At 44.7% G+C, this 27,374-nt stretch overlaps 1 protein-coding gene across 4 annotated transcripts in view; it reads right to left on the minus strand.

Moving 5' to 3' along the window:
• Positions 1–640: 640 nt before the first annotated feature.
• The window catches only part of sws (patatin like phospholipase domain containing sws), a 275,614-nt gene continuing 248,880 nt past the window's right edge, over positions 641–27,374 (minus strand). For all 4 annotated transcript variants that reach the window (XM_037414017.2, XM_075879135.1, XM_075879134.1 and 1 more), the window contains 3 exons: positions 10,234–10,321; positions 5,079–5,137; positions 641–1,193 (listed from right to left, as the gene is read on the minus strand). In XM_037414017.2, coding sequence (XP_037269914.1) covers positions 1,143–1,193; positions 5,079–5,137; positions 10,234–10,321 — 198 coding nt within the window. In that variant the 3' untranslated portion in view covers positions 641–1,142. The remainder of the gene's footprint in view (positions 1,194–5,078; positions 5,138–10,233; positions 10,322–27,374) is intronic.

The following is a 27,374-nucleotide window of genomic DNA, read 5'->3' on the forward strand; positions in this document are numbered from 1 at the left end:
ACAAGGCTAACAATGCTCAAAACCAGTGCAACATAAACAAGGTCTAAAATAATATAAGCTACAGAAATAGCCCGAAATAAATCGCAATCATTTATCTAAAATGGCGGAAAATGCTTCTGTAGCATTCTGCGGATACCCAAGCCATGCAGGAAAAGGCGCCACTGCGTTGACAAGCCCACAATTGTCAAGGGAATCCCTGTATTTCCTGTGCAACGGTTTTCCTCAGGTTTCATGGTAATGGAGTGCATGATTTTGAACTGCACCAAAACTTATACAGAACTACATCAGGGCAGGATTCAGAACTGCACCGAGACCTACACAGAACTGCATTAGTGCCACAGAATTTTTTTTTTCTTTCCTTTTTTTAGTCATTTTTATAAAGGAAGCAGATATGCTACATTTTAGTCGAAAGCAATTAGAAATGAAGTGTTAATTTCCCTAAAATGCTTGAATTCATTACTAAATACCAGCTTACAAGAGTAATTCATTACATTACTCATTATAGCAAAAAGCAATGTAATTACTGTAATGCCATTACTGCTAGGTCTCGTATAAAAAGTGGTTGAACTCTGCACACGAGGAACACTTTCAAGTGCAATACCTATGCCTAAAAAACTGCAGTGAAGGATGGGCAAGACAATTTATAAACACATGGCAAGAACAGCCAGAAAGCACTTTATTTGACTGTAAGCCACAGTGGCAGTCTGTGAACATTTCTTATGAAAATAAAAACTAGGACACCTATAGGCCATTGACCAAAATTGCATTGGAAGCTGAAACATCACAAAAGAACTAGGTTGTCCATAGTAAAGATAAGCTATGCTTATTATTTACAAAAAAATAAGAGGCACAGGAACAGAAAGGAGCAGGGAGTGGCACCTATAAATACAAGCTATTTACAGCAGTGTACACTGGGCCACTTGCCTCTTTTGACTAGGCTCTGTGCACAGTGCAGCGCTTGGCCTGACAAATCGCAGACCACAGACCACGTTTTAACGGTGTCAGTGGCACGATTTAGACTTGATATGTGTCCATGTAGACATTCGTACGTCGAGAGATAAATTAGCATTGCACTACTGTCATTTGCGTACAGTCGAAAAGCACCTGTCCAGCACATCACATGAGCTTCTCACTAGGCTCTCTCATGAAGCAACTTCACTTGGTCCTGGATTTAGCTCTTCAGGCTCTTCATCCTGCAAAAAGTTATGCTATATGAAAACACTCCAAGATGCGTGCAATCAATCTGACCATGAATAGAGGGAATAAAACTGGAATGAACCACAGAACATGGCAGGAAAAGCAATTAACTTCATGACCCTAGCTACCATGACATTCAGCACACATACCAGCTTTAGCACAACATATTAACAAATGCTAAAGTAATAGTTATAGTGTAGCCAGATCGAAATGCACACGGATGACCCGCTTTTTTAAAGATTTAGCGTTACTGTGTTTGCGTGGTTTACATAGTCTACTTAAAACATGGCAGTTTTTTTGGATGCCTGCTTTGAACTGAACTTGGCATTAGTGGGGACGGATACACATCTTTCCTAGCAAATGACTGTGCGAAATGACGGCTTGTCTTCAGGTAGCTTCGACGACAGAGTATTAAGGATAATTTAGCCTAGTTTTTGGTGTCACTGCCCATCTAAAATGCTCCTAACTAGAAGATCGATGGAAACAAATCAGCAACATAAAAATTTACATGTTTGGTGCATGGTTCATATTTATTTACTTTTAAAATTACAAAAAAAAGTCGTAACATTGCTTTGTGTGGTGATACAGGCAAACATTCTCTTTTGCTCCTTTTTCTTCTTTTCACCTACTGTTCTTTAACTTATTCACCCTCAGCTGGGTGGCACCACCATCCCAACTATGGCGCGTAAACCGCATAAACGCTGTCCCATTTAACTAGAAGGTGCTGTCCGCAACAAACGTTTCTCGACACGGTAACGCTATTTTAGTGATGCTACCGAGGTCTGCTGATTTGGAAAAATTTTTGGAGCAGCAAAATTTGCATTTTGGGGCACCTTGAAGCAGCAAAATTTTCTACTTTGAAGCAGCAAGATTTTTCATTTTGGAGCAATCTGGAGTAGCTAGCTTCATATCCAGGTGCAGAAGCAAGTTAAGTTTAAATTCAATGACATGAATAATTATTTTGGGCTTCTTGAGAAGACCTACAAATACTTAGATTCATTGTAAACCTGATGGAGGAAGACATCTTAGGAGCACTCTCTATTTCAGTTAATGATGCAAAAATAATGTCATCATGCTGCTGAGCATTCTAGAAAAACTTGTTCAATGATTATTTTTGTAGCCAATAAACAGAATACTGGTTCAATACAATAGTACTTCATAAAATAACTTTCTGAATTCACCCATGTGGTTATCAGCAGATTTGGTAGACAAACTTTAAAGAGACTCGCACAGTCCCAGCTGCAGTTCTCTAAGATGAATCATCAAAGATAAAAAAAGTTCTTTTTCTTCACAACTGATTATAATGCTGGGTGTAACATAACGTCATTTAGCTAGCCTCATAAAGCCAATCTCCTCCGACACTTGTCTCTCTGTGCTGAAACTGAACGATTTAACAAACTTTGTTTTCCTTTTGCAGCGGTGTTTTATGTGGCTAGGGCATTCTGTCTCTACACCAAAAACCCCTATAGTGTCCTCTAGAAAGCAGTGGAAAAAACACAACAACAAGGAGCACCTTATGCATTCACCTAAGACAACTTGAAAGAGAGAGCCATTTTGTTTTTATTGCAATAGCAATTACATCGACATTCTCGATTGGACTTTGCTGTCGCCAGGGCCATAGGAACAAGAATTTTTCTTTTTTTTTTGGGGGGGGGGGGGGGCAGGCAGGCAAATTCATTGGGGGGGGGGGGATTTTCCTGATGTCACCCCCTGGCTACGCCACTGTCACGTTTTGAGTACTGCCTAAGTTATTAACATTCTCTTGCACATAATGTTTTCCATGCTAGTAAAAGCACGCGAGTGGGGAGGACAAATGCGGCTAAAGCAGAGATAAAAAAGCCGACGTATCTCCTTTGCACGGAGGATGGATGTGGTAACATCACCCTGCGTGTCAGGCCTGCCATTGATTGTCACTCAAGCAGAGAAGAACGCGCCGCCCATTTTTAAAGAGCAGGAAAGAACCAAGACCGCAAGGGGGTCTTCTTATATGAACTTTGACTATAAGGGTGTGATCGCTGGCACGCTCGCTATTTCGGCAGTGATTAAAGACAGCTGGTATACCCTTGTACCTTGTACTCTCAATGCGAAGTGACTGGGCAAAAGTGCTTTGCTTTCTGGAGCGGCCATATAGGGGTCTCCACTGAGTCTTAGCCACACGATAGTCACGCCATTTTGTGGTCCGTTCGTACTTTGTATGCACCGTTCGCTGTTCATAAAATCACACTTATCTAGAGCAGCGGAATACGTGCCTGTCGACAGTGTTGTTGGCTGCGGCTTCTATCTCATGCTAGCTACAAGCTCCCGTTGATGCTTACATGTAGCACAAGGACTTAACATGCAGTATAACCATGTTTGGTACCATTACGGCGTCTCTCTTCACATTTCTGAAAAAAAAAAAATGCAGCAGCTGAAGCAGCCGGTTTGGCGCTTTAGACAAGTCTGATTCTATCTGTACGTGCGTCGGCGTGCAAGAGGTGTTCCAGGGGTCTCTAGTCATCAAAGTCGCTGTACGAATATCGAACTCTGCGTGTGCAGAAAGTTTTCTGCACGTGCAGTGAGTGCACGGACCTCCGAAATGGCAATCCCACCACTAGTGCACATTGCAGATGATGTCAAGTCTCATTATTTTGTATAAAAATACAATTTGTTGATATCACATTAATTACTAACAGCTTAAGTGATAGTAACAAATTGTATCTTTAGGACCAGATATCCTGTAATTCATAAGAATGCTGGCTAAAGGGACAATGATCACTCCAGTTGCAAAAGCGGTTTTTGTGCGGTCAGTTATCCGGAACGCTAAGCAGAGGTTAGTACAACAGAGCCTCCAGCGATGGCCCCACTACTGAAAGCATTGCGCTTATTAAAACCGAATTGCGGCTGCTCCGACCAGGACGCATGCTTTCATTATTGAGATGACATTTAATAAAATCATGCGAAAATTTTGCATTCGGACCCTATCAATACCGAGTTTGAAAGAGCAAAGTTTTTTGGGGGGATTTTACCGCAACAGCGATTACAAATGGAGACGTGCTGCAGGAAGGCATTACAAAAAAGCGTTTTTGAATGAATATCCAGGAATAAGAAGTATAAGAAGAAAATCGTCAACGCGTTCCCATTGTTCAGGTGTTGTTCTGTGGATGCGAAGCACAGAAAATTTGATTACGATGTCTAGAAGTAGACGTGACAGATATTCTGGCTTCACGCTCGAAGGTATCAGTGAAAAAATTCCTTTGCGCCATTATCATATTTCACCAAAGAACTCAAACTGTTTGAGCATAGACAAGTATGTCTGCAGGGTTTTCATAGATTTTCAGTCTTTGTTAACACCATTCAAGTGACTCTGCATGCTTTGCCTTGTCCACATCTGCATTATGCCTCTGGCTTAGACTTCTTGCAGCAAAGGATTGAATACAGGAATACAGGTCCACTAACATACAGCAGACTCTCAGTAAACGGAAATCTGTTAAACAAAACTACTGCTTAAACAGAACTATTGCCTTTTCAATGCTTGGTTTCGGGCTTGTATTCTGCACCCATGTTCACCTCTCAGTAAACGGAACTCCTGCTAATGGAACACATTTTCCCGGTCAATTCAGGTTCCATTTACTGAGAGTCTACTGTATTTATATGTGGTAAACATGTGAAAACACTAATGAACACACATTACTGCTATAGTCAATGAAATGAATGGACATGGTTAACTGCCTTCCTACACTGCAGTGTGTGGTGGCTGCAATAACTGTACAGCATTAAATTGAGCGAAAACAATTAATGCCAGAAAAAAACTTCAAAATAATGAAGCTTTTTAGCTTGGCAATTTCTATTTAACAATAGCCTCAGCTTGTAAAAAAGAACAGTTGTCAAAAAAAGTAACTTGCCTTTTCTGTGTCTGTCACAAAATCTTGTTCACAGCACTCGTATTCGTCGTCGTCGGATACTGCAAAATACAATTAGGTCAAGTTAAACTGCTTCCTTTCCACCAGCTTATTCTGACGAAGCAAAGGGGTGAAGCTGCTGATCTGCAGCAAATATTTTGAATTACACAAAGTAAAACATGTACCCACACTTAGAAATCTTATTAATGAACAGCACAAATAGAGGTTAAATACCAACATCAGTGAAACTCTATATCAATATACAAAAATACCAATAGTAGTGAGAGTGCAGCAATAGAGAATGTTCAATATAAAATTTGTTTAAGGGCCCCTAACCAGACCCCATTGAGAATCTTGGTTAATTACTTTAAGTTATAAGGTGCCAGCAGGGAAATGTTGTAACAAGGCGATTTTTCAATCTTGTTCATTGATAGACATGTTACAAGAAATTGAGTTCACAATTGCCACGCCTCCAGGAGGCTAGCTTCACAGCGAGATCTTATACTCTCCCCATTTTGCTTGAACTGGCTTTACCGAGCAGCACAGGTGACCTTGAAGTTAATTTTACTAGCCCTATCATTTTTTATTTATTTTATTTTCATATTTCTATTTCGGTTTTTCATCAAATGCAACCTTGCAGGCTTAGCATTCATTGAAAAACCTAAGTTGTGCCATGGTCTGTGATGCCTTTCACAGACTGCTTGTGGAAGTTTCAACGAGTGCCTGTTGCATTGATATATGAACACGTTAGCTTCCACTCTCTTACAAAATAAAGCTCTTGTGGAAACAAGTGTGTAGCATTCCGTTTTAACTTTTGTCTACTCTCATGCCATGTATGCATGGTCACTACTGAGTAATCTAAGCAACACCCTTGTCTGTATCAAATATCAAAAACCGGTAAGAGGCCCTTTAAATAAGTCGCTAAAATCCATGTTTCCCATAATGAGCTAGAAAAAACTACTACTAAGCTCGATGGAAATGACATCGAACCAACTTGGCCCAATAAAAAGTTTTATGCTGCTTGGAGCCATTCCAAGATATATTCCCATATTATTATGTTCACAGTCGTACACATAACATGCAAGTGGAGAGATGTTATTCATCGCCTGTGGCTGAATAGGGCTTTCCTGTGAGCTCAACATTGTGAAAGATAGTGTGAAAGATAGATGGGGTGAACAAATTCTTGTTGCTTCTAGTAGGGCGCATCATGGTGTTATCTCTAGAGCTTGATAAAGCGACAAAGTGAAGCGGTTGATGAGTGGGTATTGATACGTTCAATGTGTGACCCAGCCGTTGGTCAAAATGCAAAGAAATTGCAACGCAAAAATAATTTTGGAGTGACGAGATTTGGGAATGCTTACTGTGTAGTTATAATGGTACTTGTGATATAACACGAAGTACATTTAAATGCCTTTATTAAACCAGTGTGGTTGTCAGTGTTGGAATGAAGATGCCGATGTTCGAAAACCGTTTATTGCATCTGATGGCAGGTACACAATTGACATGACACAGCCGAATTGCCGGGCTTTTAACAGAATAACAGCGTCAACAAAGGATGCGCACGCATGCTCTACGCACTGAACAACAAAAGACAAATAACATCACAGACACATTTCTTGCGATTAAAACACTCCTCCCCAAACGAAATCACAGCCGGTCATACATCAGTCAATCTGGTGGACGCGTCACCCGAGTGCTATATCTAAGCACAGGAGGGGTGGCTGTTTGCTGCGGTGACGACACTGCTGGTTGTACTGAAGGATTTTCCTCTTCCAAAACATCACTTGCATGCGGCAACGACATTTCATCACCACAGCCTTCCACATACTCATGTTCTGAAGAAGTACAACGCAGGTGATCGGCGTGCACAAAGTGCATTTGCTTGCCAACGTACACCAGGTACATTAGTGGAGATTTCACGCTCACCCCGTTCCCAGGCCGCCACTTCACAAGTTCACCACGAAAAGTACGCACGAGCACGTAATCTCCAACAGAAAATGTTCTGGGCTTGTCTCTATGCTTATTCGCGCTGCGGACTTCTCTATCGAACTTAGCTTTGATCGTAGCTTCCATGTCTGGTTTAAGCAGAGATAGTAGTGTGACCAACTTTCTCTTTAAAAATTCTGCTGGTGTTTTACCAGTGAAGTGTGTGGCGTAGTTCTGTACACGAAAAGGAAGTTATCAACTTTGTGTTGCAAGGATTTAGAACTTTGGCTCCGCTCACCCTCAAGCAACTGCTTCAGCAATGACTGTTTAACAGTCTGCACTGCTCGTTCTGCTATGCTGTTCGATTGAGGATGACAAGGCAGTCAGAGTATGCTTAACGCCGTTCACATGCAAGAAATCCTCGAGCTCCTTGGCTTGAAACTGTGGCCCATTGTCCGTAACTATCTCATGAGGCAATCCGTAGCTTGAAAACAATGACCTTACAGTTTCGACAGTCTTTTGCGCAGTAGTTGAAGTCATTATTTTTACATCTACCCACTTAGAGTGTGAATCGACTGCGACCAGAAACATCTTTTCTTTTTCTGCAAAGTCAACGTGCACTCGCTCCCAACTATTAGTACACCATCTCCATGGGGTCAGTGGCCGCTGGCTGGCCTACTGGTCTTACAATGTGACAGATGTGACATTGTTTTACAAATTGTTTGAGGTAACCATCAATTCCGGGCCACCATACCATTGATCTTGCCAAGGCCTTCATTTTACTGGTATGTACCTATGTGTTGTTCATGTAGCAACAACAGTACTTCCTCCTGAAGAACACAGGGTATAATGACTCAGTTCTCCCAAATTAAGCAGTCCTTATCTACCGAAAGTTCAAACAGCCTCAAAAATAAAGGTTGATACTGCACATCCACAGATGACAGCCAGCCATGCCATGTCATTTCTTGTACAGCTCTCAAAACAGTGCTTACACGTTTCATGTGCGATGTCCGTTATTAATGGCAATTCTCTGACCAGGGAAAAATAAAAAATCTTATCTACATCATCAGTGTTCTCAGACAATGGCAGACGTGACAACCCGTCAGCATTGCTAATCTTTGACCCTGACCTGTGTAAGATGCGGAAGTGGTAGTTTGACAGAAAAATGGCCCAGTGGTGGACTCTTGCCACTGCCACAGCAGTGCTATGATGTTTTGCTTCAAATATTACCGTGAGTGGGTGATAATCAGTGATAACAGCAAAGCTGCGGCCATGAAGATACTTGTGAAATTTCTTTATGCCGAAAATGATGGCGAGTGCTTCTTTTTCGACCCGTGCATAGTTTCTTTCTGCTTGTAACATTGATCTGGAAGCGAATGCGACTGAATGTTCAATGCCATGCACAACGTGGGATAACACTGCGCCCAGCCCGTGAACAAAAGCATCACATGTGAGCTGTATTTCTTTTTTTGCATCATACAGCTTTAACACCGTTTCTTTAGTTAGCAACTGCTTACACTGCGTGAAACGCTCATCACACTGACACAACCATTGCCATACGCTTCCTTGGCGTAGAAGCTGGTGAAGTGGTTCTAGCTGTCCAGCTAAATTGGGCAAAAATTTTGCATAGAAATTTACTAAGCCCAGAAGTACCCTCAACTGGGTCACATTGCTTGGTTTCGGTGCTTCGAGGATCGCTTTCACTTTGTCCGCTGTGGGATGCAGACCGTGTTGGTTTATCTCGTGCCCCAAGTACTGTACCCTTTCATGAAAGAAAATGCATTTCGTCACATTTACTTGGATTCCATGTTTACACAGAGTATTTAGAACTTCATTCATTCGACTGTAGCACTCTGTTGAGGTTTTTCCAGCAATAAGTACATCGTCTAAGTGACGGGCTGTGCCAGGTATGTCTTGCAAAACCTGATCCACGACAACATTGCAGGTGCACTCGCATTGTCGTATGACAACTGCCGGTATCTAAAGAGACCCATGTGCGTGTTAACCGTCAGAAGTTCTTCAACATGCTCATCTAACTTCAGCAGTAAATAAGCTTTGGCCAAGTCTAACACAGTGAACACCGTTCCTCCAACCAGGGAAACAAAAATGTCCTCTGGAAGAAGTAAGGGATAGTGATCTACATAAATGGACTAGTCACCACATATCCTTATTTCTTGGCCATTTTCTTTGGCATACAACAGTAACTAGTGGCGTTGTCCAGGTGCTGTGCCACACCCGGTAAATTACCCCAGCCTTCTCTAGTTCTACCAGTTCTTTTTCGACTTGTTCTCGTAAAGCATACGGTACAGGCCTGGTTTATAGAAAACCGGAGTTGCATTCTGTTTTGTGGCAATGCTACCCTTGTATCCCTTTATAGCCCCTTACCCTGCTTGAAAAACATCAGCGTTCTGTTGTTTTAATCATTCTACATCTTCTAGTGATTTTATAGGTGCGACTGCTTGTACCTTAAGCGCAACCTCGCGAAGTTTCTGCTGGTTCACTTTGGTCTTTGCGAGCCAGTCACGCCCGAGAAGCACCGGCATGCGCATACCTTCTACGTACTTGGCAAATGACAAACGGTAGGTGGCGACTTTCCTTCCCGCACCTGACATCGACTTGTGCACTTGTGCAACACCCTTTACCACTGATTGCGGTGCCATTGTACACTTTTGAGTTTTATGTCCTCACTGTTGTACGATAGGCCAGGAAAGTTTTCTGCAAAGTCTTTTTCAGACATGACTGTAACGGCAGCCCCCGTTACAATCATGTCTGTAATGGCGCCCCTGTGTTGTTAGGTTTGGTCTGACCACGTCTGCTGAGTCAGTTCACTCCAAGAGCGTGGCGCACTCTCCACATTGAGACCCCACAAATTGCATACAAGGTAATGCATTAAAATTTATTAAAATGCCCAACATAATGAGTATATTGTCTTGTGTTGTGCAGGCTATAAGAGTTTGACTTCAAGTAGAACCCGCTATAAAAAAAATTTTTCTACTACCTTATGAATGCTACACAAACATAGCGCAGGCAGAGAAGGAATGCTAGGCATTAACTGCAGCCACTCGATGATTGAAATTTGTTTTCTTTCAAGATGTTTCCCTACACCTACCACCCAAGTCAAGCAACTAACATTTGAAGGTTTTGGGATGTTAAACACCACATATCAATCAATCAATCAACATTTGAACGTAGCCACAGATATCCACTATCATAGCAAATGCCAGCAGCATACCTGAAGACCTCCCTTTTTGGGGCTGCTTGATGGCGCAGACCATCTCAGCAAGGTCAGTAAAAGTTGTAGGGCGCCCTTCTTTGCCAGCCTGCACACACAACGCATATTTCACGATGCATAACACAAACTTTCAGCAGCCCATCCTGTTCCACACTTTATGCAATGAATGAGCCAATCCAGGTAGCTAAAACTGAGCAACTAGAAAGTGCTTGTTAATTTGCTTTTTGGCAAACGTATGTCAAGTCCACAGACTGCAGTTAATCACACTGTGCACCATAGTCAAAAACACTGCAATCAAATTTAACTCAAGCTGAAATGATTATAAAATAATGTGGTTATAAATTAGCATACCTACACACATGGTCCTTCAGATCACTTGAGCCAAGTTTTCAAAAATTTATGATTAACGGCAGTGCACACCGCGTTAATACACAAACATGAAACATGAAAGGGACGACACAAGCGCTTAAATTTAGTGAAAGGTCAAAGCTTGTGTCGTCCTTCTCATGTTTCTTGTTAGGGATTTAAACCAGAGTGCGCTGCCGTTTATCGTAAATATGACCAACGAACTAGCCTACAAGTACAATTTTTTTTTAATCTGTGTGCATAACTAAAATGCAACCAGATTGGTGTTGTTCGCTCTTTTCTTTTTATGAACACAGAGTATTTTTTTAAGTAAACTCGGGTCATTAGTTAGTAATTGTTAATGCTCCAATACGGTTTCTAGAACCACTACGAACTGCACCGACAGCTAGCAAAGCTCCCAGGTGGGGTAAAGCCCTCAACGTTTTCAGATGCCAGCTATAAATAACTCTCTGTACATGTGCCAAATGAATGCAAAGTTACTTCAAGGCACTCATATTCTACTGCAACAAAAATAATATTGCAGTATCAACTTTTGCAATGGTAACAACATTTGTGTATACAACAACTTTTTTATGCTAGTTGTGTCAGCTTGTAATCGAAAAAGAATAAGATATATTGCCCATTGCATGAACTGAACCTTCGCCCACAGCCAATATGTCTCGACTTGACTGCAGTGTGCTAAGTATGACTGCAACTGATCACTAGGGTGAAGACACAACAATGTTCTACAAGTCGTTCGACATACCGTGTAGTAGAACCAACATGAATAGTACCATATTTACTTTTTCAATATGAATACAACCAAAACTAATTGTGCATATGTTTAGGGCCCATGTTTTCATTTTTTCATATCAAAATAGAACATGGCTGACTACAGAATAATTAAATATTTAATTACATGCTAGTTGCAAATAATAACTGAAAGTCGCACCAAACGACTAATTGCCTCATTTTATTTTTGTTGGAATGTAATATAAAATGCCTTAGAGTTATCCTATATGAATCTGACACATTTTACGTGTGTGATGTAGTACCTTAAAAATGCGAGCCTAGCAGACGACAGCACCACATCATTTAGAAGATGAGAAAAATGAAGGGGCATTGCAGCGCGCCCATTAAAAAAAGAAGAGGAGACGCTCGCGGAGAACGAAGCCGTTCGGACGCCGGCAAGACGACGCAAGGGAGCCTAGGGCGAACCCTCAACTACGCGCGAGGTTCGAAAGGCCGGGTTCCTGTCCTCGAGCCATTGACGTCCTCGGGGCACGGCGTGGCGGCGTGGCGGCGTGGCCAGCACGAGTTCTCGGTGAGTGGTCCTGTGGACATCTCCGGTACGGCGAGCGCCCTCGAAAGACCGGAGCTGCTGACCACGTCTACCGAGCCGACGTCGCTGACAGTGTGCGGCTACGCCTAGACCTGGTGATATAGACAGTGGTATGCTGACCTGGCACCCAAGCGACGACTGCATCCGAGCACGCAACGGGTCCCACTTCAAGGCATCGGGCTACGGCACAGACTGTGAGACTGGTTACTCTTTTCTTTTGTGTGTGAACCACGCGCGTGTACGACTTACAGTACTGTACGCGCAATAGTTTTTTTTTTGTTCATCCAATATAACTCCCGTTTGTTTTCCTCACTGTCTCCATCTTCCTCGCGTCACACGCCTTGCTATGTGACGAACCTAACACACGACATATCTGGTGTCCGCGAGACAGGACTACTCTTGTTACATCTAAGGAGAGTATCACATCGCATATGCGTGTGTGACGGTCGATGATGGAGGCAGATAAGCTGACGGCGATCGGAAAGGAATTGGGGTTAAGTGGATCAGCACTAAAAGAATGGATGGACCAAGAACGCGCACGCGAAAAAGAGGCACGTGACGCTCGTCTGGCTGAACGAAATGCCGCGAAAGAAGCCGAAGCAGAGGCAGTCGCTAGATTACAAGCAGAGAAAGAAGTTCTTGAGCTCAAGTTAAGGTTGCATCAGTTAGGTGCGACAGCAGGTAGCACAACTACTGGGCAGCTTACCGAGGATGCGCCCGTAGGCACCACGCAGAGCTACCGAAGTCCACATAAACTCATCCCAGCCTTTAACGAGGAACGCGATGAGCTGGACGCATATATACAGCGATTTGAGCGCGTCGCTACTAGTCAAGACTGGCCGCAAGACAAATGGGCCCTATCACTAAGCCTTTGCTTGACCGGAGAGGCCTTGAGTGTAGTTGGTAGGATGGCACCAGAACATGCCACGGACTACGTAACGTTGAAGAAAACGCTACTACAACGCTTTAGGTTCACAGAAGAAGGCTATCGGACAAAGTTTCGATCAGCCAAACCAGATAATTCTGAAACGGGCACGCAGTTTGCCGGGCGTCTATTAGGTTATTTTGACCATTGGCAAGAAATGGCCAAGACAGACCGGACCTACGATGCTCTGCGAGACAAAATTGTCTCGGAGCAGTTTCTCGCGCAATGCCATGAGAAACTCGCTGTGTTTCTTAAGGAAAGAAACTGTGAAAACCTTGAAAAACTTGCGGAGGCTACAGACCACTACTTGGAGGCCCAGGGGTTGATTAACCTTGGCAAATGTAAAGGCGATATCCTGAGAAAGCCTCCAGGTCAAACTCGAACGACTGAGCGGCAAGATGACAAAGAGAGACCGCAGTGTTTCCTTTGCAACAAAAAGGGTCACAGAGCAGCTGATTGCTGGACCAACACAAAGGGCCCAGGTACAAAGCCACCCTTTTGTGGAAAAGGCCGCCGCACTGGGCATAAAACAGCTGACTGCTCCAAAAGGGCCAACAGCGTTGAGAAGGCCTCATGCTCTTTTCAACAAAGAGATGGAGCCAAGATAATTAATTCAGAGTCGCAGGCTTCCCTTTGTGTTTCTTATAGTCCGGAGTGCGCAGAAACGCGCCCAGCCAAGCTGAAGGAAAAATCAATGCCCACGGGCGAAGGTGTACTCGAAGGATATCCCGCAACAGTACTGCGAGATACCGGATGCGATTCAATCATTGTCAAAAGGTCTCTTGTGGCGGATAGCAAGCTGACTGGAAAGATTTCCTCGATTTACCTCCTGGACGGACGGTTGATGAAGCTGCCTGAAGCACACGTGGAAATTTTTTCACCGTTCTTCACTGGCAAAACTCGGGCCCTTTGTATGGATACTCCTTTATATGATGTTGTCTTGGGAAATGTGGAAGGCGTTCGAGATGCTCACAATCCTGATAACGATTGGAAGAGCCGTCTTTACACCCAGAACACTGCAGAAGAGTACTCTGGCGCAAAAAAATTTGGTTCTGCACACGGACCCTTGTATGCAAAGACTTCAACATCGGCTGCAAGGAAAACACGTTGCAAGACAAAAGTTGCTGCAGTAAACCGAAAGGCAGGAAATCCACATCTACTTCCGGCTCCAGTTATAAACCCCTTAGACATCAGCCCACAGGACTTTAAAACCAAACAGGAGGAAGACAGCAGCCTGCGGAAATGCTTCGAAGCCGTCAACAAAGAGGTCAAGACCAGGTTTGCTAAAATATTGTTTTTCACGAAGAATGGTATCCTCTATCGCAAGTACACCCTTCACTCTAAAAGGCAGGTGAATCAGCTTGTGGTACCAAGGTGCCTCCGACAATTTGTTATGAAAATGGCCCACGAAGGCATCCTTTCGGGCCATCAGGGAATTAAACGAACTACCGACCGGGTACTCGAAGAGTTCTACTGGCCAGGGGTTCAGTCAGACATCACACGATTTGTTAAATCGTGTGATATATGTCAAAGAACTATTCCCAAGCATTTGGTGGGTCGTGTACCTCTCAGCAACACTCCTATAATTGACACCCCTTTCAAGAGAGTAGCCATTGATATTGTGGGTCCATTATCACCGATGTCAGAGGGCGGAAACAAGTACGTACTGACAATGGTGGACATGGCAACGCGTTATCCCGATGCTGTAGCACTGCCGAGCATTGAGACGGAGAAAGTCGCTGAGGCACTTCTGGAGATGTTTTCTCGTGTAGGTGTCCCACGGGAGATAATCAGTGACAGAGGCACGTCATTCTCGTCACGCCTAATGAAGGAGCTAAGCCGACTTCTCTCCTTCAAACAATTGCCAACAACCCCATATCATCCCATGGCTAATGGCCTTGTAGAGAGGTTCAACGGTACCCTGAAACAAATGATAAGAAGAATGTGTCAGGAGTGTCCGAAGAAATGGGACCGGTACCTGGCGCCCTTACTCTTCGCTTATCGCGAAGTTCCCCAGTCGAGCTTAGGCTTCTCCCCGTTCGACTTGCTCTACGGCCGTTACGTCAGAGGTCCCCTGGCGATATTGAAAGAAATATGGGCCGCTGATCATCTTGATGATGATTTAAAAACATCCTACGGGTACGTAGTCGAACTGCGGAATCGTCTTGAAGACACCTGCCGTCTAGCAAAGGAGGAGCTTCAGAAAGCGAAGCTAGTACAAAAGAAACATTATGACCAAAAGGCCAGACCACGTCAATTATCCCCTGGAGACAAAGTTCTGCTTCTGCTTCCATCGGATACCAACAAATTGGTTCTGACGTGGAAGGGACCCTTTAATGTCATTGAGAAGAGAAACGATGTCGACTATTTAATTGACCTCGGTACCAGAAGCACGCTATTTCATATAAACCTACTGAAAAAGTATGAGGAACGGCCGCCTGCACCACCGCATGAAGCATCAGCTGTTTGCCAGGCGGATGACACTGAAAGTGACGAGCTACCATGCGTACCATTCCAACGAAAGGAATCATCTGCTGACGTAAGCATATCGGAGTCACTTTCTCCTACCCAGCATGTGCAAGTCACCAACTTATTGACCAGGTACGACAACGTATTTGCGGATGTTCCTGGCAAAACGCACCTCGTACAGTGCAAGTTCAGAGTGACCACGGATAGACCCGTAAGCATACGGCCATACCCTATGCCATTTGCTACCCAAGAAGCGATACAGAAAGAAATAGCAGACATGCTGCGACAAGGCATCATAGAACCATCGGAGTCTGCTTACAATTCACCTGTAGTAGTTGTGAAGAAGAAGGATGGAACGATGCGTTTGTGAATCGATTTCAGACAACTTAACAAGATTATAGTCAATGATAACGAGCCTATACCCCGTGTAGACATCATCTTTGGTAAACTTGGACAAGCAAAATACTTTTCAAAGTTTGACTTCGCTAAAGGCTACAGGCAGGTTCCCATAGAACAAGGCTCAAAACCAATGACTGCTTTTTCGACAGAATCAGGACTGTATCAATTTAGATTCATGCCGTTTGGCATTAAAACCGCCCCAGCTGTGTTTAACCGCCTCATGAGGAAAGTGGTAGCAGACATACCGCACGTTTATTACTACTTTGACGATGTGCTCATTGCTACTGAAACCTGGGCGGAACATATAGCTATACTTGAGTCTTTTCTCAAGCGAGTTCGCGACGCTGGTTTGACCATTCGGCCAACAAAGAGCGAGATTGGTCAAGAGTCAGTCAAATTTCTCGGTCATCTCGTTGGGCAAGGCGTTATTCGACTGCAGGTCGAAACGCTCGACAAAATACAAGCTGCGAAGCGTCCACAAACAAAAAAAGAAGTACGCTCGTTCTTGGGCCTTACAGGTTATTACAGAGATTTCGTGCACAACTACTCTGAAGTTTCTTACCCACTGACCGAATTGACCAAGAAAAAGGCCCCAAACAAAGTCCTCTGGAGAGAACGAGAACAGAAGTCTTTTGATGAACTCAAGGTTTTGCTACCTACGCCACCCATTCTAAAAGCACCTGATTTTTCAAAACCGTTTGTACTCCGCACCGATGCATCATCGAGAAGTGTAGGTGCCATACTCATGCAGCGTCCCGAAGAAATACTGCATCCAGTGTCATACGCAAGCCGTAGACTACAACCACGTGAAGCTGCTTACGCTACAGTAGAGCGAGAGGCCCTGGCTCTTACGTGGGCGGTTCGGAAATTTCACATCTACCTATTTGGACGCACATTCATTCTACAGAGTGACCACAAACCGCTTGAGTACATCAAGTCGGCCAAGCATGTGAACAGCCGCGTGTTACGGTGGAGCCTCATTCTTATGGAGTACGACTTTTTGGTCGAGTATATTAAAGGCAGAGACAACATAGGCGCAGATTACATGAGCCGTTTGCCAACTCCGTGAGCAACGTCTGTAGGAAGAGTCGATGCTCAATGGTATTAATAGCTTATGATGTGAACCTTACAGCGCGGTACAGGTATCATGACACTTTAGTTCTGTGACTTGTGTCTTTTTTTTTCCTGGTGTGTACTTTTGTGACCGAATGTGCCGAGTGTGCGGGGCTCGGAACTGCTATAGTGTGCAGCGGTGCTTACGTGTGTGTTTCCGTCTGCGAACCAACGTGTCCCCAGTGCCCTCAAGTTCTTCTACCGGAAGAACTTTCTTAAGTGGGGGATGATGTGATGTAGTACCTTAAAAATGCGAGCCTAGCAGACGACAGCACCACATCATTTAGAAGATGAGAAGAATGAAGGGGCATTGCAGCGCGCCCATTAAAAAAAGAAGAGGAGACGCTCGCGGAGAACGAAGCCGTTCGGACGCCGGCAAGACGACGCAAGGGAGCCTAGGGCGAACCCGCAACTACGCGCGAGGTTCGAAAGGCCGGGTTCCTGTCCTCGAGCCATTGACGTCCTCGGGGCACGGCGTGGCGGCGTGGCCAGCACGAGTTCTCGGTGAGTGGTCCTGTGGACATCTCCGGTACGGCGAGCGCCCTCGAAAGACCGGAGCTGCTGACCACGTCTACCGAGCCGACGTCGCTGACAGTGTGCGGCTACGCCTAGACCTGGTGATATAGACAGTGGTATGCTGACCTGGCACCCAAGCGACGACTGCATCCGAGCACGCAACGGGTCCCACTTCAAGGCATCGGGCTACGGCACAGACTGTGAGACTGGTTACTCTTTTCTTTTGTGTGTGAACCACGCGCGTGTACGACTTACAGTACTGTACGCGCAATAGTTTTTTTTTTGTTCATCCAATATAACTCCCGTTTGTTTTCCTCACTGTCTCCATCTTTCTCGCGTCACACGCCTTGCTATGTGACGAACCTAACACACGACATATCTGGTGTCCGCGAGACAGGACTACTCTTGTTACATCTAAGGAGAGTATCACATCGCATATGCGTGTGTGACGGTCGATGATGGAGGCAGATAAGCTGACGGCGATCGGAAAGGAATTGGGGTTAAGTGGATCAGCACTAAAAGAATGGATGGACCAAGAACGCGCACGCGAAAAAGAGGCACGTGACGCTCGTCTGGCTGAACGAAATGCCGCGAAAGAAGCCGAGGCAGAGGCAGTCGCTAGATTACAAGCAGAGAAAGAAGTTCTTGAGCTCAAGTTAAGGTTGCATCAGTTAGGTGCGACAGCAGGTAGCACAACTACTGGGCAGCTTACCGAGGATGCGCCCGTAGGCACCACGCAGAGCTACCGAAGTCCACATAAACTCATCCCAGCCTTTAACGAGGAACGCGATGAGCTGGACGCATATATACAGCGATTTGAGCGCGTCGCTACTAGTCAAGACTGGCCGCAAGACAAATGGGCCCTATCACTAAGCCTTTGCTTGACCGGAGAGGCCTTGAGTGTAGTTGGTAGGATGGCACCAGAACATGCCACGGACTACGTAACGTTGAAGAAAACGCTACTACAACGCTTTAGGTTCACAGAAGAAGGCTATCGGACAAAGTTTCGATCAGCCAAACCAGATAATTCTGAAACGGGCACGCAGTTTGCCGGGCGTCTATTAGGTTATTTTGACCATTGGCAAGAAATGGCCAAGACAGACCGGACCTACGATGTAGGTCCGGTCTGTGTGTAGTTGGGGCCGTTTGCTGTTGCATCACCAGTGATAATAATAATAATAATAATAATAATAATAATAATAATAATAATAATAATAGGCATGAGTAGCCCAGCACGCTTCTGCTGATGGCAGTTTTAGACTATACAAACCAGACTGCCTTCAAACCAAGTTTAAATCGTGGCTAGACAAACATGCATGAATTTACAGGTGCGAGTAATATTGTGGTTTGAAAGTCAGATATGCCGTGTGATATATAGAAGCGACAGACATCAAAATAGTGCATGTATCAACATGAAAGCTAAGGAATGCTTTAGCCAATGTGAAGGACAAGTTACCGAGCGGAGATCTCCTTGGTCTTGTTTATGCCATAGGCTGCCACAATTGTGACAACCAGTAGATCATTGAAACTGGTGATTTCAAGAAAAGAGAAAAGAACACAAACATGACGCCACAAAATGACGCGTCACCTCGGCTGCCTTCGCTGAACACTCGGAATCTACAGACCACCAAATACCGTAATTACTCGAATGTAACGCGCACCTTTTTTCCGGTTAAGCGGGTTCATAAAACGCATGCGCGTTAGAATCGAGTACGAACAAAAAAATTATGGTGAATCTATTGCCATTGGCAAATCCAAAATGGCCGCCCCCTACGTGCGTCGGCATGACGCGTCGGCCATTTCTGCCTATGTGTTTCCCATGTGCGGCACTTTGTACGTGTGCTGAGGAGTTCGTCATCTAGTAGTGCATTAGCATCAACGGCGTGGAAGGGCTGACTCCAAAAACTCGAGTGCACCACGATGCCGCTTTTAAAAGAAAAGTCATCGCGTGTGCAGAAACGGACGGAAATCGAGCCACATCGCGGTCGTTCGGAGTTCCCGAAACGTGCGTGCAGGACCGGCGGAAACTAAAGCAAAAGATTGTCGACAGCAAAGCTTCACGCAAAGTCTTCAGTGGACCACAGCAGGGTCGGTTTCCGCAAATTAAAGAGCTGCTCGGTGAGTGTGCTTGAGCAGCGAGCGGCACAGCGGCCCGTGATGACAGAACTGCTCCAAGTGCGGGTTATGCAATTAGTCTTAGAAAAAAGTCTAATGCGGAGCCAGTTTAAAGCGAGCAGGTGCTGGCTAACTAACTTTATGAAGAGGAAAGGCTTTTTCTTCCGAAGGGGAACATGCATATGCGAAAAGTTTTGCGGAGGAGTACGATAAAAAGCTTCACAGTTTTCAGAGGTTCGTCCTCAACTTGTGGCACAACAACGGCTCCCTGCTTGGGCAAATAGAGAATGCCGATCACACGCCTCTTTACTTCGACATGCCTGGCACCACAACCGTCGCGAAGAAGGGGGCGAAGCAAGTTCATGTGCTGACATCGGTCCACGGTAAAACTACAGTGACGGCAATGCTCTGTTACACGTCAGATGAGCACAAGCTTCGCTCGTACCTCATATTTAAATGGAAGACGCTCACAAAAGGAGTCGTTTTTTCGAGTGGTGTGATCGTGCGGGCCAGCGAGGAAAATGGGTGCACGTTGCAATCAATGTCTTACCTTTTTTTTTTTTTTTCGCGGTGGAAATCGGGTGCGCGTTACAATCGAGGGCGCGGTAGAATCGAGTAAATACGGTAGACTTGTAAAAGCCGTGTGTTCTGGACAAAGAAAAAACCCGCATTTTCCGACGGGGGAGGGGGGGGGGGGCTAGAGTAAATGCGGCACGGAGTAGTGTGGGTATTGCGTGAATGTTGCGTAATTGGGTAAGGTTTGGGAATGCTTAATTGTTATTTCATCTTTATTATTCATATTTATTGAATAAAGGAGAAGTGTTGCCTTCAACAAGTGGTAAGACAGTGATGTTGGGTTGTGCCCCACTACTGATTGAAGGTGCTGTTGCTTCCATCGCATCTACTTGAGTCAAGCAAAGTGTCAAGTCAAGCGAAAGCCAAGTAAAGACGCCCTGAACGTCCAATCTAGTGCCTACATATACGGGGTGGTCAGTCAGCGCAAACAGTTGGTTTTTGTGAGCAGACGAGTCTGCATCAGCCTTGCAAGGCGAGATAGTGGTAGTTGGCACGAAACGCGAGCGTGCGCAGTAGGGGTGTAAACATTTGCGAGTAGGTGCAACTATAAAATGCTCTGCATTTAAAAAAATCTTGTATTGCCTGCACCTGGAATCCAAATACAGACGACTGCACATACGCTGAACAGGAGTGATGGGACACTTCTGGTAATGTACGCTCGCTGCTTACGTCACATATGTAGGCTTACTGAAGTAGGCAAGGTTCTGTTTGGCGTTGCATATTTCAGTTGCTAGACTGCCACCAGATTTGGTGGAGAAATTTGCCCCTGCAGTTGTGACTTCCCAGCAAAAGGCTGTGGGTCATCCGTGGTGCATTTCGCATCCGTGGTGCATTTCGCAAGTGTGTAAGCGACGCGTGAGATCCGAGCATGCGCTGTAGGGGTGTAGACAGCACCACCGAAGCCGTTTTTACGAGTAGGTGCGACTAGAAAATGCTCCACATTTAAAAGAAGCTTGCATCATTCCTGCACCTAGAATCCAGATACAGCAAACTTTACATAAGCCGAACAGGAGTGACGGGATGCTTCTTACAATGTAATCTCACTACTTACGTAATGTGTTGAGTAAGCTTGTGCGAATACTCGAACGCTTCGAATATTCAAACGAATAGTACGGTATCCGAATTCGCTTCGACTCGAATTTGGAACTATTCTTTTTTTTTTTTTGAAGCATTCGAGGTGAATGAATATAAAAAACGTGTGCTAGTACAGTAGAAACTCATTGATACGTTTATGTAAGGACCTTAAAGATGAACGTGAGAGCCCGTCGAGAAATGCAAAATCCGAAAGACAGAGAAAAAAAACAAGAAAATATTTAATAGGAAAGAATTTAGTTTCAAAGCTTACACCTAAAAAACGCCTATCACATTATGTAGTGGGTTTAATCTTGCCCGGGTGGTACAAAAAGTAGTGCCAGCACGGCCGACGCATTGTAAGCATCACTGGCGATACTATCACGAGATTATCACCGGATCTGTCAGCGTTCCCGAGCGATAGTGCACCGCAGATGCGGGACCACTGTGGCTTGCTATATATACAGGGTGTCTACCAACTTGCTTTCCGAAATTCCCCAATATTTACAGGTTTTCCATGATGATTTGAAGCAAATCCCATGACCCTTACGCCTGCTTGGAAAACATTGTGCACTGGAAACAGACCCTCGAGTGACAGGAAAAAATCAGGCGCTCCTATAAAATAAGTAAATGTACCACAAACGCTCAGAATGTTTTGAGCATGTGCGGTAAATATGGAAAAATATGTTTATATCTGGCCAAAATGAAACCTCCCAGCCAGAGAGTGAGCAAGTTGGCTGCTTAATGTTTGGAAGAACCAGAAAGCAAACACACTAGTTAAAATTAGCAGCAGCTAAAAGTTTAAAGGAGCCCAAGACAGTCTTACAATGCAGCCAAAGCTGCTAGAAAACGTAGAAGTGGCACCATCTCGTGACATCTGTGTGAAAGCAGGACACCGGAGCCCAGTCGGTTCCACCACTGGAATATATTCTAGTTCAGTATAATGGTTACCGCCCAGGTCGCTTAGGATGTAGATTGGATCAGATTGATGTATATTTACTGACATAACTATTTAGGATGCAGATTGAATTGGATCTGATGCGACATAGATTGCTGTATTTACTATTGATTTGCATCCCCACCTAAGTTTCACACCTCTAGTATATACTTTTCTGGAAAAAAAAAACACTACTACTCGCGTATTCTGTGCACCTTGCATTGAACTATGACAAACAACGTCGCAACAACGGAGCCTCACCCCATAGTTTTCTTTCTTTCATTCTTTTCTTTTTCCACAACGAGCACATGCATGTTGATGTTTTATTTATCTGGGCTCTGACGCTTAGAGTTCCACAAAGTCCTCAGATGCCTGCAATGAAAACTAGGGGTAGCATTTAAAGAGGTGACATTTGAACATGTGCTGGCAAGAAGGAATCTGAGGGTGCAACAGCTCCCTAGATTTCACAGATTTATCACAGATGCCAGCGGCTTACCTTCATTTGTGTACTCTTATATGGATATAAAGCTAAAAATAATCACAGATTTCATAATACCATCTCAAGAAATTGAAATGAGAAATTTCAATGGAGTCACCCAACTCTACCCTTAAAACGTGAGCTACCAGCTATAAGTGTAGCTGAGGACGTTTGCAGTTGAATCGCCAATAATAATGACGACAGTAATAATAATAATAATAAAAGGCATGACATAGCCCGACAAGCCTCTGCTAATGGCAATCCTAGCCGAACCAGAAGGCCTTCAAGCTGAGCCAAATCATGGTCAAGACAAACATGCAGAACTGAATTATGTCTGGTGCGAAAGTAACATATGCTGTGTGATATGTAGAAGCAATAGGCATAAACATAGTGCATGTACCAACATAGAAGCTAAGGAACGCTTTAGACAATGTGAAGGACAAGTTTCCAAGCGGAAATCTCCACTGTCTTTTTTACTTTAGGCTGCCACGATTGCAACAACCAGTACATCGGTGAGACCACTGATTTCAAGGAAAGAGATAAATGACATGAATATAATGTCGGGAAACTATGCGTACCTTCATATGCCCTCGCTAAACACGTGGAATCTATAGGCCACCGAATTGACTAGTCAAGTACATGTGTTCTGGCCAAAGAACAGTTTGCATCATGCCTGCACCTCATATACTAGCACATGCAGACAACTGCACATATGCTGAACAGGAGAAATGGGACACTTCCAACAATGTACTTCCAATGCTTACGTGATGTACTTAGGCGTACTTCATTTGATTTTTTAATTTTTAGTTCATTGTTTTAAAAAAAAAGTTACAAGATACACAAAAACAAATATACAGGTGAGAGTCTTAAAGTAAGAAAACTGTAGTTTAACGCTGTGCCTTTCTTATGGCTATTCTTGTGAACGAGGCTCCCGTAGTGAGTGCCATAATGTCAGTAAACTTTGTAATCTTTTTGCAGGTGTATCCTTTCGAATCTTTACTATGAAGCAACAGTTGCGCACAGCTTTTTTTTTTTTTTTCACACAGCTTTTAGCGGTTCACTATAGTTGCAGCCGAAGGAGTCGGTTTATACTTTGATCTATGGTAATGCTTATTTTTGTGATGGTCGCACAGGCTACAGTCAGTTTCCACGACCAGGCCAGATTTTTCAGAAATACCCCGACTTTTCCTTTCGGAAAAGTTATGAAAAAGTCGGGGTATTTCTATGACTTTTCCAAAAGGGTCCAAATTTCCTGACTTTTCCAGGTTTTCCGGGTTGGTAGACACCCTTAATATATAGACAGTCGCATGCCTCACGACAGTAACCCGAAAGCAATCGTCGAACACTGAAGTTCGTCACTAGTACAGTTAAACCTGCTCATAACAAACCACCATATAACAAATTCTTTGATATAACGAAGTCTTTCTATTCCTCGCTGTTGCTCCATAGAAGCACATGTATTCGCGACCTCTATGTAACAATGTAACAGTGGGAGACAACCTTGATATAACGAATTTTCCCCACGAACAATCTAGGAATCTTATTCCGCATTTTGGTACGGGCGAGCATCTTCCATGGCTGCCCCGCCGTCGACGAAGCGGCGGCGGCGCGCATGACACACCAGGAGAGAGTGATCGCTTGTTATTGGACACAGGTGGGTGAGCGCGAGGCGGGCCAGCAACCTACAAGCCGGAGTGCGCAAGTGTGTGCCCCCCCCCCCCATACTCCAAACCAAAATAAAAAAAAAGTACTTTTGTGCATTGGCAGTGCCACGCTTTGAGTCAGCGTCACATGCGGGGCCACGCTGCACATGGAGGGCGCTTTACCAAATAGTTTTCCGCTGTGTTCGTGTCGTTCGCTCTTCGTTTTCGACGCCATGGCGCGTGCATAGTGGGGCCCCCGATGACGTTCAGCTTTGCTTTTTTTTATTATTGAGATAGCAATTACATGGACAGTCTCAACTGGTTTTTTGTCGTCGCCGCTACCATTCACATAAATGAAAACTTGAGAAGAGAGACAAATACACGTTTATTTAGACACAGTGTTCCAAGCGAAGCCCGGTATTACCCCAAAATGAGAGGGTTCTCTATTCTAGGAACCCTCTGGCTTTGACTGCTCTCTTGGCCCTGGCGACAAGTTGTCACTGGTCTTCCAGGTCCTCGAGAACGAGCTTGCCCTCCCACGTTTTCATTAGGTGGTCATCGTTTATTTTCCAGAAAGAAAAGGAAAAAAAAACCACTCGCGTACGGCACCTAGTTAGTCACCACGATGCGCCGATGCGCGCTTATTTCCCACGCGTACTTTGCCCCACGAATGGGGGAGGGGTGGTTAGATGCTTGTGAGTGCGCGTATCCTTCGGTGAAGAGAATTGCGCGCCTTCGACTTTGACCGGAACGATTGTGTTTAGTTGCTGGGTGCACAAAGATCACTTCGCTCGCAAGACAGGCGCCGTCTGCGAAAAGAGTGCACTTTTCAAACCCAGCGAAGTAACAACTGGGACACATTGTTGGTTCGCACTCATATCTGTACCTGTGATTATGTTTCGTGCCTCATTTTTGTTTAAACAGCGCGTCAAGTGTCCAGCATTAAACATTCTCAGTTCACTCTCGTTCTGGGTATGTTGTTTTCGTGCATCATTTGTGCGCGAGCAACGTGCTGCCTGTTTCAATCTGCTTGCAGTTCTCAGCGTTAATTCCAAGTTGTTGCTATCGCATTGCTTCGCCCTTGCGGCGAAACTTTGACTTTTGTTAATTTCGGACAACTGTGTTGTCACCCCTGAGGGGATGTCACATTAGGCGCTGATGAAAACTCTCCCCCGAGACCACGGTGATGATAGATATTTGGAGGTCGACTCGTCACGCGCTTCTGTCTTGTGCTGCGAGTTCGCAGGCTGGTAGCTTTCGCGATTAGCCTATTAATTCTGGCAACAGCACGACGGCACGTTGAATGAAAGGCAATGAACGCGATGGCAAAAAATTGTAATGTTGTAAGAAGTAAGGCTGGCAGCCAACTCTTTTGAATCTGATATTGCAGAACTCCTACAAAACGCTGGTGTGAGCAAATACAGCCACTCCAGGGAAAAGCGCTTTTTTCACACAGTCCCTTCATGTTGAAACCGCACTGATACTCGCTGAGATAGGAAGTGCACCAGCGATCGTGACCGCCCTTATAATCCAAGTTCATTATTACTACTCGAGCGATTTCCATTGCCCCTCTCAGTGTTGTTTCATGCTCGTTCAAGGCGGGTGGTTTACTTTCTGTTTGAGCATTTAACAGCAGTTCTAACACGCGGGAGATGTTATCTCCACTTTCCAGGCGATACAGATAAGTTGACTGATCTGACTTCTGCTTCAGCAGTGCTCACGTGCTTTTGCCCGCTCGTGAAAGTTACGATGTACGAGGGCATGTTATCAATTTGGACTTGTTACAGAACATGGCGGTGATGGCATAAACCCGCCGAGAGCGTCCATATAATTGCTATCGCAATAATAATGCAGTATTTTACAGTAAAATGAGTGTCTTGGGTTAGCTTTGCCTTAAGTCCTCTTTTTGTTTAATTTGCACGTTTATTTTCCAAATTTTCGTACCGAGCTTGCATATAGCGAAATGCTCTTTAAAACAAATTTTTCTGGGAATTTATCAATTTCATTATACCCAGGTTTAACTGTAAACGCATTGGCACCCTTAGCAATGATCTAGTTGACAGGTAAAACTGCTTAGTTGAGGACGAGGTCATCCACAAAAATGTAATTTATAGTATTCAATTCCATCGCAAGCGCAGAAGGAAGCACACAACACAACCAGAGTGAGTCGCGTTGAGCTCCACTGTGCGATGACAATACGGCTCGATACGGCTGTGCAATATAGCTGAATGATACTGCTGTGCCATGGCGATACTTATCGGGCCGACTGGGCTCAACGCGTGGCGTAGCCTGAACAACAAAAAAATCAATACATCTCCACCGACTAATGATGACGACGAATCTACGCCAACGAAAAAGCAAACTTTTGCAAGCTAATTTACAACCGATAACGTAATAAACGCCATGTTCTCGATACGGATCTTAAAGGCTGTGTCTTTGCAGAGAGAAGTGAACGAGGGGGTGAACATTACGTCATGTAGCCGCATAGAGCCAATGACCAGTTGCGCCAAGATCACGCAATTTCTCACGTCGCCGACCCCTCGGCAGGCCTCGCCCTCATTCGTTGTTCATTATTTCGACAGGCACTCGCACAAACACTCTCGACATGTCCAACGCTGACATGGCCGCCGCCCTGAAACGTGCGAACTCGATATGGAAGTTGTTCGTCAAAGTGCCACCAAGCCAAGAAGCACAATGTATCAAGTGTCACGCCATCCTAAAGAGGCCGACTACTACTTTGGTGATGCACTTGCAGAGGCTCCCGGATGACTTTAAGGCATATGAAAAGGAACGCTGTGCATGGCAAAGCTCGAAGTGTGCCATGCTCACTAAGCCTATTGTTCTACAAACTTTGGTAGCTGACCGTTTTAAGCCCCAACTGAAGTCTACAATGCAAAAAGCACAGGAAATGACGAAGGCAATTGCTAGATTTGTGGTGCGCGGGATGCATTTTTATAGTGTGGTTGAGGAGCCGGGCTTCCTGGCCATTCTGAACGCAGCTGTACCCGAGTACGTCGTGCCGTCGCGAACAACGCTTTGAACAGCAATAATACCCGAGCTCTACGCTTCCAAGAAGTGGAGCTTGATGGACAAACTTCAGGCGGTGATTGACAGCGAAGTAGAGGCCATTTCAATTAGAACGAACGGTTGGACATCACATGCTAATGAAATCTACTTGTTGGTGACATGCCACGTGAAGGACAGCTCATTTC

This window comes from Rhipicephalus microplus, chromosome X (genome assembly GCF_043290135.1).
Source record: "Rhipicephalus microplus isolate Deutch F79 chromosome X, USDA_Rmic, whole genome shotgun sequence".
Classification (NCBI taxonomy): domain Eukaryota; kingdom Metazoa; phylum Arthropoda; class Arachnida; order Ixodida; family Ixodidae; genus Rhipicephalus; species Rhipicephalus microplus.